Raw genomic sequence first — 13,299 nt, 5'->3', positions numbered from 1 at the left:
TACCGTCAACCGTTTGGAACTGGACATCAGGTGGTCAGTTATGGGCAGAGGTGCTCCAACCACATACTGCTTCACAGTTTCTGGCCAGGCCCACAAGGGGGTGAACAGTTAATGCTCACAGTGGGTAAAGAGTTCACATTTTAAAAACAAGATTGTGATTTAATAAGTATTACGCTGGGTATCAAAGATCAAAAGGCTAAGGATATATTCTTGGCTTTGTCAGTAAATTACTATGTGACCTTTCTTTGAGGGTCTTTATAAATTAAGGAGGAAAAGCTTATTTATTTTTACCTCACCTCCACTGAGAATCCCTGGTAGTATGGCTAATACTGGGTGCTGAGATGCCTCAGAATGGCTAAAGGAAAAGTTAGTTTACCAATGAAGGACTTACATGGGAAAGCTTATTGGGAGAGTCTTTGCAACTTCCATCTTTCTGCAGCGCTCTTTCTTTATAGGAGCTCAGGACTTTGGAAGGTGGGCCATGCCATTTGGTTTCTGTCACAGAAAGAAAAGATCTGAATATCTATTTCCAGTGTTGACAAAAGAGCAAAGCAAACCTAGAAGCCAAACAAAATGGTTTGTGAAAATGAACAGGACTGTGGTTCTGGAACTTTCTGGTCTCAGCGGTGGATACACTCTAAGAGTACATGGAACAACTACCATAAAGTTAACGTTCCATGTCTGTGGGCACCTCAAGTACAATCATCTATGACTGTGTCCCCTGTGACATTGGGAGACATAGTAGACCACACTGGCATGTTGTACCAAGTGGTTTGAACACACGAATGAATGAATGAATGAGGGATGGCAGGAAAGGGGGAGCAGGGTGGTAGGGTGTGGAGGTTTCTCCTTACCCAGGTGCCTGCTTCCTTCCAGCGTGTCCTCCCGTTCCCTGGCTCCTTCACACTCCAAAGGGCCCGTGCCCTGGTGCTCGAGCAGCAGAGGAGACTGGCACCTGCAAAGAGCACAGAGCTGAGTGGCCTGCTGACCAGGCACCCCCTGGCACATCCCGTGTGTGCTGCTCCTGAGCAGGCAATCCTGGGGAAACCCCTTATTGGAAGTCAGCTCCTGGCAAACTGGAGTGCCCCTGTCTGCTGGCCAGAGAAGCTTCAAGCACCTGGAATCGAGGACTCTTGTTTCCCCACTGGCTTAACAGAGGCACCTGGATGACAGCCGTTTACAGACACAAAAGGGCTGCCAATGCCAGGAGGCTGGAGGACTGTCCAGGGTCAGAAAACCTGTCCCCAGTAAGCTAAGGAGGAGCTCACTGCTTTCGTTTTCATTTTTTTTCTTGTGCTGAGAATATATGGCACTGAAACTTCTTTAAATCAAAATTTTTAAGGAAAGTAATAAGACTGATTGGCTCCAGACTATATCTAGGTGGAGTCTGTTTTATGAAAACTCCAAATATGACAATATAATCTTACAAAAGAAATAAAGCCCAGGAAACCTCTTCATATTACAAAGCCATTTTTATTTGTAGAATTCAGTGACAGATCCTGGTTTGCAGAAAAAGCCAGAAATGGCTTTTCCATTGATTAAAACAAATCTTCTCTACTTTTCAAATGTGACTCAATTGAGAAACATTTCTTTAAGTTCTTTTTAAGGACTCCATCTATTGCCTAAAGGTAGGGAAGGCATGTAATAGGGAAGGCATGTAACTCTGATGGCAAATGTCTTCTTCTAAGCCTAGAACAGAAGGCAGTGGATTCCAGGGAGAGACATTTCCCTCTGACCCTGTGAGAGCAGTAGCAGAAAGCTGCTGCTCCCCCAGGGAGACCCTTCCCGTCTGACTTGGCCATTCATTCTCCTGTCTTCAGACTCCATTAAAAGCAATAAAGGCAAAAGATATTGCCAGGAGTACCATCCTGATCTGCTTTCTCTCCCGAGTTTCTCTGTCAATTTAGCATCTCTGTGTTCCCAGGTGTCCCTGGGCTCTACTTGACCTGCTCTCGGATGTCACACACACACTATGAGGGACAGTCCTCAGCCTGATGTGTGAGGCACCCTTCCGCTGTTCTCAAACAGGAGGCAGGAAAAGATGGCCAAATGCTAAACCTGCCTTCCCTGATTTGGGACTGTGTTGTGGAGAAGACGCACTTTCAAGAGAGGCTGTGAACTGACTCCTCGACAGCAATTTAAGCGAGAATAAAAGTCCCAAAAGCTATTGCCTGTAGAGTCCCCAAATCCTTAATTTTCAGAGAAACTTTCCTTGTTAAAATGAAAAAACATTAAAATCCCACCTGGCATTTTTATATCCCCCAAATAGCCTTGTGTACAGCAGGCACACAGTAAATGCTTCCGTGCACAATACTGAACATGTCCCACCCAGGGGCCAGCAATGGGGCAAGACCAAGTAGTACCCGTCATATGTTGTTTGAGGTCTCCAGGGTCCGCTGCCGCCAGGCCCAGGGTCACTGGAGGATGACTGGTTGCTGGGTGAACTTCTGAAATGTTGACTAGAATTATTAACAGGGCACTGAGGTATCTGCAGAGCACCAACATCAGGATCTGGCTCCTTTTGTTTTACAAATAAACTCATTTTAGATGACAAAGAAAAGGAAGAAATACACATTGCAGTGTGAAACAGAATGAAATGTGGACAAATAAGCCAAGAACTGGTGATGCCAGAGACATCGGGTGGCTCATGGCTGGCAGTTTATTACAGGAAAGAGAGGTGGCAGGAATAAGCCTTCACTATCTGAAGATATAAAGCACAGTAATGATTCTAGTGAAATATGGAAGAATGGCAAGAGAACCCCCAAGAATACAGAATTACGAAAACATTACTACTACTTGTTCTATGAAACTTAATGCAAGGCACGTTCTGGTCCTGTATTTAAAACCTACACAGAGAGAGAACCCTACATTTGTCAAAACCATTTATTTTCACACATCTATTGGATGCAATCCTATTTATTTCAGACACACAAAAATAAGTAATACTCAAGAGAAGTCATTTGATAAAGACGTGCTTGCCAAGTTTCTATTTTGCTGCTAGAACCTTCCAGGTCCCCCCCCCCCCCCCACCTAGAATTTACTAAACATTACTTTACCAAGGGAGGCTCTGCAGACCACTTCCCTTTCACCTGGGCTATCTATGTGTGCTCCTATGAATATGGGGAGTTTATAAACTCAGCAGATCTCTGAGTACAGAGAGCCAGAGCCAAGATAATTTAATGTCAAACTGAACACTTTTCCTGCATTCAACCTGGAAAGAATGAACTGGAAAAAGCAGAGAAAGGCCTCATGTTGTAATCTTACTAATTATCAGTAATACTTATATAGGCTTCCTATGTGCCAGGAATGGTTCTAAGCAGTTTGCAAATATTGACTGAGTCCATCTTCATAATGCCCTGAAGAGGTCTCTATCATTTTTATTTTTCAGATGAGGAAATCAGAGGTAGGAGAGGATGAGTAATAGCCGAGGTGAACATATACACATCAGGAAAGCAGCCTGGCTCAGCATCCTTGCTTCCAAAGCTCTATTAGACCAGAGCCTGGCAAACCACTTTGAGGAAACTCATGGCATCTCTATGGCCCATAAGTTATGAAACCAAACAAGTTTACCATTTTGTTCACTTAAAACTACCATAATGGGAATTATGCAACCAAAAATTCTCACCAGCTTCTAATGCCATAGATGCACTTTTAAAAAAGTGCATTCTCTCCTTCAAAAAAAATTTTTTTTAATTTTTATTCATTTATGATAGTCACAGAGAGAGAGAGAGAGAGGCAGAGACACAGGCAGAGGGAGAAGCAGGCTCCATGCACCGGGAGCCCAACGTGGGACTCGATCCTGGGTCACCAGGATCGCGCCCTGGGCCAAAGGCAGGTGCCCAACCGCTGCGCCACCCAGGGATCCCCTCTCATTCAAAAGTTAATTTTGGGGGCGCCTAAGTGTTGTTTCAGTCAGTTAAGCGTCTGACTCTTGGTTTAGGCTCAGGTTATGATCTCAGGGTCACGAGACTGAGCCCTGTGTCAGGTTCCCTGCTTGGCGGACACTCTGCTTAAGATTCTCTGCCTCTGCCCATCTCCCCACTCTCTCTCAAATAAATAAATACATCTTAAAAAATCAATTTTAGGGGTTCCCTGGGTGGCTCAGCGGTTTAGCGCCTGCCTTTGGCCCAGGGCATGATCCTGGAGCACCGGGATCGAGTCCTGCGTTGGGCTCCCGGCATGGAGCCTGCTTCTCCCTCTGCCTGTGTCTCTGCCTCTCTCTCTTTCTCTTTCTCTCTCTCTAGGTCTATCGTGAATAAATAAATAAAATCTTTAAAAAAATCAATTTTAAAATTATTTCAGTTTGCTTAAAATAAGAAAAAAAAAGGAAAGAAATGCTAATGATCTTGGACCTCTTAAAATATACACATTAGGATGATGGGATTTAGTCACTGATTTTGTAGTTTTCTTTATATTCAAAGCTGCTTGCACTTATCTAGAGGCTCATGAAGAATCCCATCTCGGATACCTTGCCCAAGATGGTTTAGGGAGGCAGGTCACCAGGAGAGGGAAAGCCGAGGCCCTGGTGGGTGAGTCTGGGGTAGGACCTGCAGGTTATCAGCAGCACCACCACTGGGCAGGGGTGGACAGATCCCTGTGGCCCTGCCTGCCAACTTGTTCAGAATAAGCTAACTCAGAAATAAGCCAAATAGAAAAGTCTGCTCCCCGCCCCCCTCAACACACACAACATCAAGTTCTAATCCGAGTCCTGGAGGAAAGACGCCAGCCTTACCTCGTGCCGTCGGGCAGCTTCCGATCGAAGGAGGTGCTTCGAGGGATGGCAGCCTGGGCCTGCTGGAGCAGCTGCTGGCACTGCAGTCGGTCGGGCGTGCCGGGCACGGGGGAGGCCCGGGACAGGGGCTGCAGGGCCGGGGTGGGCACGCGGTGCCACGTGGTATTCCTCCGGAAGGGGGTTTTGTACTCGCACGGGGTGCCTTCACTGTCCAGTTTGTACTCCACCATGGGGATGCGACAGAGCTCTGAACACCCTCTGTTGGGCGGAGAAGAGCAGGTAAGTAGGGAGGCTCCATGCCAAGCCATCCGCGAGGCTGCTAGTGGCTTCCAGATGATGGAGCAGAGCCACCTGCCCTCAGGAACATCCCTGGGGTATGGGGGCTCTGTCTTACGGGAGGGCATATGGAGGCCCTGTCTATGATCCAGTATGAACCAGTAGCATCCAGCATCACGCTTGTGGCTCTGGTTATCTGACCGATATCGCCTTAGGCATTATGTGCATATATCCTGTCTTTCTAGGTTGTTTGCTTACTTCTTAGACCCGAAAACATCTTTAACCATTTGCATATGTGAATTCTTGCACACTGAAACATGGGCAATAAACAAACTTTAACAGATTAAAAATGCCTCATATACAGTCTGAACAGATTCAAAAGAAGTACAGTTACATTACGTAGGAATTAGTCACATGTCAGCTTTTCTAGTGAGTCTGAGAAAAGTGAAGAACAAAACTAATAAGCTGTCACAGTCAAGAGGAAACATGAGTGCCCATCCTGTCAAAGTGGGGTTCTTAGTTACCATAGTCACTCTCTTAAACTAGCATTATTACAGTCCCCCAGATGCTACCCGCTGGGGTGCCCTCTCACGTACTCAAGTGACCAGTCAGGAACGGAAGACCTGTTAGTCTCAAACTGTGGTTTATGCCAGACATTTCTCAAGTTTCTCATTAATTACACAGCACAAATAATATCAACTTGACCAGAGTTAGTCTGTGAAACTAACCTGTGCAGTATGGCAAGGACGCAGGAGACAAGGTTAAGTTTTAAATCTGAGCACCAGGGCAAATCACCTCAGTTTACCGTGTTGGTAAAGCCAGTGCCTTTCCCGGACATTCTAGAGTCAATATAGAAACTTGCTAATATTCTACATCCCACCCATCTCACCTTCTCCGAGACATCTACTAGAGGAAGATGTGGTTCTTTAAAAAGGAAACTTCAATTCTCAAGATGGTAGAGGAACATTTCAGCCTCTTATCAAAATCATTATATAAGAACGAAGAGAACAAGAAACAAACTTGACCATCTACCAAATTTGAGACAGCTGAAACTCTAAACCACAGCAATCACAGATGGAAGGCAAATGGAATAGTGCTGATGGTTCAGCAGAGCAGAGGAAGGCAAAACCCAAGGGTGTGCAGAGGGAGACAAGGAGAAATGAGACCATTCCCTTGGCATGACCCTGAGCACGCCCAGGGACAGGAAGTTCCAGGCACTCAGTGCAGGAGATAAAAGTGAAAGAGAAGTCTTCAGAGGAAGGGGTGGTTTAGAAAAGAGAGAACCAAGAGAATTTTGAGCCTGGGCACCATTAGCACCACACAGCACCGGGTCCAGTCACATGCTAACCACTCCTGCCTCTAAAAGGCAAGAACAATGGTCCAGGGAACTCCACCTGAAGGATCCAAACTCCAGTCACAGAGGACAGCATGGCCAAAAACAAAAGGTTAAGCAGAAGTCTCACTGGAAAATGAGACCTAGAGTCATTTCTCCTTCCTTCAAACCTAGCTTCAGAATGATCACCCCACAAAGACAAACAGAATCTTCCTCTAGAGAAAAGACAATGAAATGGAATGAGATGTAAGCCATCCAATCACTCTGCAGTGAGGCTCACCAACCATTTCCTTACAGAAAAAGGAACTTTTGAAATTGAAAAACATGATAGCTAAAATTCAAACTAAAAAAGTCCAAAAAGACTAAGCTAAATTGACGAACTCTACTGTTATACAAGAATAAGCACATGGAAATTAAAGTTCAATCTAAGAAGTCTAAAGTCTACCTAACAGAAGTACCAGAAAGAAGAGAAAGGGAAAAACATGGGGACGAGATTAAGAAACAATACAGGAAAATCTCCAGAACTAAAAGATTCATAAAAACCAGAGTAAAGGGCAGCCTGGGTGGCTCAGCAGTTTGGCGCTGCCCTTGGCCCAGGGTGTGATCCTGGAGACCTGGGATCGGGTCCTGTGTCGGGTTCCCTGTGTGGAGCCTGCTTCTCCCTCTGCCTGTGTCTCTGACTCTCTGTCTCACTCATGAGTAAACTAAAAAAAAAAAAAAAAAAAAAAAAAAAAAGAGTAAAAAGTCCACAGACTGCCCAATGCAACGAATGAAGAAAGGTCTACGTCAAAAGACACATACGTACATACGTAGCCATGGGAAGAAATGTTTGGAGGTGATGGGTACATTTATGGTGATTAGGGTGATGGTTTCATGGGCATGGGCATGGTTTCATGGGAGATAAGTATCTCCAAACTCACTAAGCTTTGTGCATTAGATGTGTGTACCTTTGTTATGTCACTCATACTTCAATAAGGTTTTTTTCAGACATCATGTGGAACTCGAACTCTTGGGTTACAGAAGAGATCCTGAGCTTCTCGCAGGACAGGAAGGTGGGGCTGGCCTCACAAAAAGGGCCAAGGCACAGAACAGCTTCATTTTTTCTCAACAACAATCCTGGATGAAAGTTGCCTCCTACCCGTCAACCCAACAGTACTTGGGATCTTGGGATGAAGAGACAGGTAGGACTAGAACAACAGCCTGCTTTCTGGCTTGGGAAACCAAACAGATAGTTGGTGCTACCCTCTGAGAACAGAAGTAGACTGAATAACCTGTCCAAAAAAGATACTCACGCCTGTTTTGGTAAACTTTTACTTTATCTTTTAACTCTCCTTTCCCCAAAGCAAAATTAATCTCTTACCTAGGTGAGTTTAAATTACCCTGAATTTCAGAAATGGGTTAGCTAAATGATTGGTCAAGTCTGATAAGCCCAAATTTATACTGGATCACATGGCTATTATTATTATTATTATTACAATTATTATTTTATAAAATGTCAAGGTTCTCCAACTTTCACTCATGGACTTGTACTGTTTCCAGGTGTTTTTCTCATTAACTAGATGACACATCTCCTGGGACTACTGATTCATCCATGACCAACAACCTAATTCAAAATCATGAAGGTGGGACAGGAGAGTAATATCAGAATATGGATAAAACCTACTCTTGTCTTCTACCCAACCTGGTGCTCTAAGGAAGTCACTGGATATTCAAATGAACCCCCAGGCTTTGGTCTCAAAGCTTGCAGTTGCCCGAAGAGTACAGGTTAGGGAATCCTCAAAGGAAGGAGACCTACCCAGGTTACAGGTCCTGGGGTTGTATTTGAATGGAAGGAACATGAAACCTTGAATCTTGTGGACCAAAGGGCAAAGGGTATTTCCAGTGCCTGTCTGGGCTCCAACTTTACTGGGCTAGGCTTAAAAGGAAGAAAAAGCAAAGACAAGACAGATGATGGAGGTGTGTGGAATATTTAATTCATGCTCGTAGACTGTAGCCTTTAATAAGACATTGTAATTTAGCTTAAATCTGTAAGGAAAAACATTATATAAATGCATAATCATGAGTAACATTTTAGAGAGTGATGACAAAAACGTGTGTGAATGCATGAGCTCGAGGGGAGACTCGGTGGAATTATTTTATTTTCAACCTCTTGCACAAAGTCATATGTAAATGATCTACTTAATAGTAAAAACTGGCATTCTCTGGCTCTAATAAAGATCAGCTTTTTTCAAAAGAATGGCTTTATGTGAAAATCAAAATTAATTTTGTTAGTATGTGACACTTCTATGGCAACTACTCTTATAAACTAGGTTTCTGCTTTGTTTACTTCTAGGACTCAATCATCGAATAAAAACCACTAATTTTAACATTCCAGCAAACCTAGTCAAATATAGTTCTGCTCTAAGAAATGTCTGGAAGGACACGTATAGAAAATTCAACCAACTTTTAGGGAAATAAGGAGTGGTCTAAAATAAGAATTGCCAATTAACCTACAGCAGAGGTCCTCCTGCTGCAGCGAGTCTGAGAAACTCATCCCCACCTGCACCTGTCTCTGCACACACTCCTCTTTGTCTCCATGGATAGCTACAGTGCAAGGACATCAGGTGAGAAATCTCCGCTCCTCGGGAGAGAGCATCAAGCCTGGTGCTGCCCTGAAGGAGCGCACGGTAAAGATTTCTGAACACTAGGTAGACCCACAGAAACTCAAAGTGACCAAATGACAAAACACCTAGCACAAAAAGACATTCCCCCAAAGAGTGAGCTGCTAATGTTGGGTATAATTGAAAATTTTTAAAGAAAGCCTTTAGCTTCCTTGCATTAGTATACAAATTCAGACTTCACAGAAAAATGCTCTCAGCTTCCTTTTAACATACATCAAATCAAGTCCACAGACATGAACTGTGTGTCTCTAGCTTCTAGCACACTTTTCACAGTTTGCTTGCCCAAAGAAGACATTCAAAGACGTTAGAGAAGGCTGTGGGGACACTTCCATGTAAGCATATGGATTTCCTCTTTGCTTAATACCAAATGAATCTGTCACCTACTTATGCTTCTAATTAACATGCCAGGTAGAGATCAATATACACTCTGGTTCAGGGTTAAAAATACATATAATTCTTAACATGGCTTGTCTAGCCAATAATTTCTCCGGGTCTACTACTACTCTGTAGTATTAGAAGGAAGGCAAAACATTCTGTAGACCAAAGTGGTCATAAAAATGTGCTCACTGAACGTGCAATATTACAGAAACTATAAAACTGACAAGCAGGTCCATTTGTTGGCGCCCTCAGAGCATCTTACATTTTACTGCTTTATTCTGCAAAACACTACTACTTGTCCCTCTGAACTTAGCCTGGTAGACTTTCTGGGATGGCTATTCCTGGACAAGGGACACTCGTTAACTTCGCTGTACCCTCACTGATCGTTGTTCTCCCTGCTTCAAGCTGCCTGAAGAGGTTTCCTACGAGCAGGGTTCTAGAGCAACACAGAGATGGTTCCTGCTCCAGGTCACCGTTACAGGCACCCGCCTACACTGCCAAGCACTGTACTTATGCATCATCCCTAACTAGAGAGACACTCTGCAAGGTCCCCAAGTGGGCATTTGCTCTCCCAAGACCAACTTCCTTAAAATGACACCACTGGTTTCCTGGAAGAACGCCCCGTTAGCCGTCAATCATTTGAGCACTTGAAAGTAGAATCAATCACCACTGGCCAGGCTGAAGTTCTGAAGGATCACTGTTACCTTCGAGCCTGACCATCAGGGCCATCAAGGATGGCTCCACCCAGCCAGGCCATAGCAGTTTTCTCTACCCATCCCCAGCAGGGCAGCAGGGACCCTCCCCAGGAATCACACTGTTCTGCATTAAAGAGACAGTTTGGGCTCTTGGCTCAAAACCCAGAGCTGTCAACGTGTAGCTTAGAAACAGCACACTCTCTTTAGATCCATGTTAAATCATAGGAAGTGTATAAGCTTTCCAAAGTGTTGGCTTCACAAGAAATAAGTCAGTTACAAATAGATACTACTATTTTTTTCCATTGATAAAACAGAAGAAGCTAATATTAAATAAAGACTGAGAGGTGCCTAAATGTTCACGAAAGTTCTTTCCAGATAATATGTAGATTTCTAGAACTATGGAATAGTAAAGCTCATTTAACAATCAGAATTGCAGAAAATTTTAGAGCTGTAAGATTCCCTTTATGTGCCTTCACTTATAGAACAATTCATCATTATCCTGTTCCTTTTTCTTTCCATCTTACATATAAGTAGACACATGAGTTTAAGCCACTTCAAAACTAAGAAGGGGGAAGATTTCTAACGGATGCAAATAGGGAAAATGCTTTTGAAGGGTGGCAAAATGAAACCAAAAACCTAGAAGACTGAGAAGACTGAAAGAAACAAGTTATATTTTACAAAAAAAAAAAAAAAAAAAGAATAAGAAAGAAAGAAACAAGAAAAAGGCAGTTAGATAAGTTCACTCCTGGACCTGTAAGCCGTGGACCGTGCAGCAAGGGCTTAATCACATAATTGTGACTTGCATTTACTGTACTCTGAAACTGCCTATTGGTTTTACTTTTCTTGGCTGCATCACAGAGAACCTTTAACTGAACCCAATAATCTAACATAAAGCCTTACAACATACTGCAATGCTTATTCTTGACTTCCAATCCCCCGCTCACCTTGTGTGGCACTTCCCAGTTTTCCAGACACATCATAGCATTTCAGTTTCACAAAAATGTCTGAAGTAATACAAAGGAAATCTCCCACTTTCAGAAGAAGGCTCAGACAGGTTGGAAAACCCACACAGCCAATCAGGGACAGGTTCACACCAGAACCCGGACTCCTAGCTCAGCACTCATTCCAAAACACTTCACCATCCCATCAGAAAACTGTCAGAACAGTAATGTGGCCCACATCATGTCACAGTTTCCAGGAGGAGCTAAGAGAATCTTTGGGAACAAAGGCAGATAGATCCCCTCAAATGAACTACCTGCTTCTTTTATATTATGCACTTTGTAAAAGAACCTTTTTATAGCCCTAGGGATTGAAGTAATCACTGATATTTTAATCATTTTAATGTCTGTTATGCTAATAGCCTGCTAATAGCTAAAAGACTCTTTCCAAATCATCCAACAAGGTGACAGGGGTAATTGATGCTCATTCACTTAAATCACAAACTCTTTCTTTCTGTTGCATAGAAAAAATCAAAAGCTTCCAATGGGGAGATAACCACACAGAATAACTTACTGTAAAGGTTAGGGCAGTGTCATATATGAAATAGGTACTACATGAAACATTAATGCACTCTTCTACGTATTTCCTTAATTTATACAGAAATAGACATCTAGGCAATACATAGAAAAAGACCTATCTAGACCATAAACCTACTTGACCAAGCCCTTTGAATAAAGGTCAAATTGAAAGGGTGTGTGTCCTACTAAATGGGAAGTAAGGCTATATGGAATTGAATAATTCATCAGCTTGCACCCCTCTCCTTCCTCACCAGACACGGGCAACTGAATCTTCACCTACTGTGTACTCAGTACATCATTCAACTTAAAACAAGGGCTCAGAAAGTTCTTCAGGAAGCCAACATCCTTCCTTTTTTTTTTTTTCCTTAGGAAGCTTGAGACCAGGAACAATGTTTTATTGCAGTACATCCTTCAAAGTTAAACACAGAAGATTCTCAATAGCTATGTGATGCCTGATTTTTGAGGAATGTATTTCCATGAAAAAGAAGACCCACTGGCTGTCCATTATTCTTACGCAGTGTCCTTGTCCTTTGTCATGCATGCACCTATTTGTCACCTTCTGTGCTCCTGTTACAATGTCACTGGCATCACAACATTTCAAACTGCTAAAAAAACAAAACAAAACAAAACAAAACAAAAACACAGGCGCACCAAAAGTGTCAATTATTGACTGGAGAGGGTGAAGCATTTTCTGTACTGAGCTACTAAGTATCAAGTAATAAATTATTGCTATAGTTTGAGAAATACACTTTTGTTGGGAAGACCTCTATTTTAGAATGCCAAGTAGGAAAAAAAAAAAAAAAAAGACTTCAAGGAAATAAGGATGACATCTTTCCTCGTCATTCCCACCACTTCAGTATCTAGCACAGTTTGTGGCACAAACCAGCTAAGGGTGAAAGAAAAGATGGAATGAGTAAACACAAGGCCACCACCTTTTTGTTACTTCTGTAATGCAAAGCTCTTACTTCAAGGGGGGAGAGAAAAATACGAACTTTAAGTTGGAGGGATGGGGCAGAGGATGCAGAATCTCTCAGTTTACACTGAAAATTCATTCCTGGAGGGCACCCATAAGACAATACTAAATGTGGAGCAGCTGGGTGGCTCAGTGGTTGAGCATCTGCCTTGGGCTCAGGCTGTGATCCCAGGGTCCTGGGATCCAGCCCCATGTCAGGCTCCCTGCTCAGCGGGGAGTCTGCTTCTCCCTTTCCCTCTCCTCTGTCCCTCCCCACTACTTATGCTCTTTCTCACTATCTTTCTCACTCAAATAAATAAGTAAAATCTTAAAAAAAAGTACCAAACGTAACTGATTTTTCTTATCCACACAAATAAGTTGGAATTCTATTCTAAAAACCACAAAGGTCAAGATCTCAACTCACCATCTACACTATATATTTTTATCTCTATCTCCCCAAACTGCTAACATGAAAAAAACTGAGTTTTCCTTCTTATTTCTATTTCTACATCTTCTTGTGGGTACTTCAGGGAGTGGAATGGTCTGGCAACCAGCAGCACAGCAGAAAAATGTAAAGCTTCCATTTATAGAATGAGCTTAAATTAAAATAAATTTATAAAATGAGCATAAAGCTTCAGAAGAATGATGAGAGAATAACAATTTAGGTTCAAGACGACATGAGACAATTTCCACTGTTTCACATTATATAGAAAAATATGCCTGGGATGGTATGTCAACAAAGTATGAAAAATTACC

At 42.8% G+C, this 13,299-nt stretch overlaps 1 protein-coding gene across 8 annotated transcripts in view; it reads right to left on the bottom strand.

The window, feature by feature from the left end:
• Positions 1-13,299, bottom strand: part of SIPA1L2 (signal induced proliferation associated 1 like 2) — a 213,572-nt gene that overhangs the window by 40,807 nt on the left and 159,466 nt on the right. For 6 of the 8 annotated variants that reach the window (XM_077894493.1, XM_077894499.1, XM_077894501.1 and 3 more), the window contains 4 exons: positions 4,733-4,990; positions 2,364-2,459; positions 855-955; positions 392-495 (listed from right to left, as the gene is read on the bottom strand). In XM_077894493.1, coding sequence (XP_077750619.1) covers positions 392-495; positions 855-955; positions 2,364-2,459; positions 4,733-4,990 — 559 coding nt within the window. The remainder of the gene's footprint in view (positions 1-391; positions 496-854; positions 956-2,363; positions 2,460-4,732; positions 4,991-13,299) is intronic. The other 2 variants (XM_077894496.1, XM_077894498.1) reach the window with 1 other exon arrangement.

Source organism: Canis aureus, chromosome 4, assembly GCF_053574225.1.
Source record: "Canis aureus isolate CA01 chromosome 4, VMU_Caureus_v.1.0, whole genome shotgun sequence".
Classification (NCBI taxonomy): Eukaryota; Metazoa; Chordata; class Mammalia; order Carnivora; family Canidae; genus Canis; species Canis aureus.
Note: the sequence above shows the minus strand (reverse complement) of the source record. Positions and strands in the feature narration are given on the sequence as shown.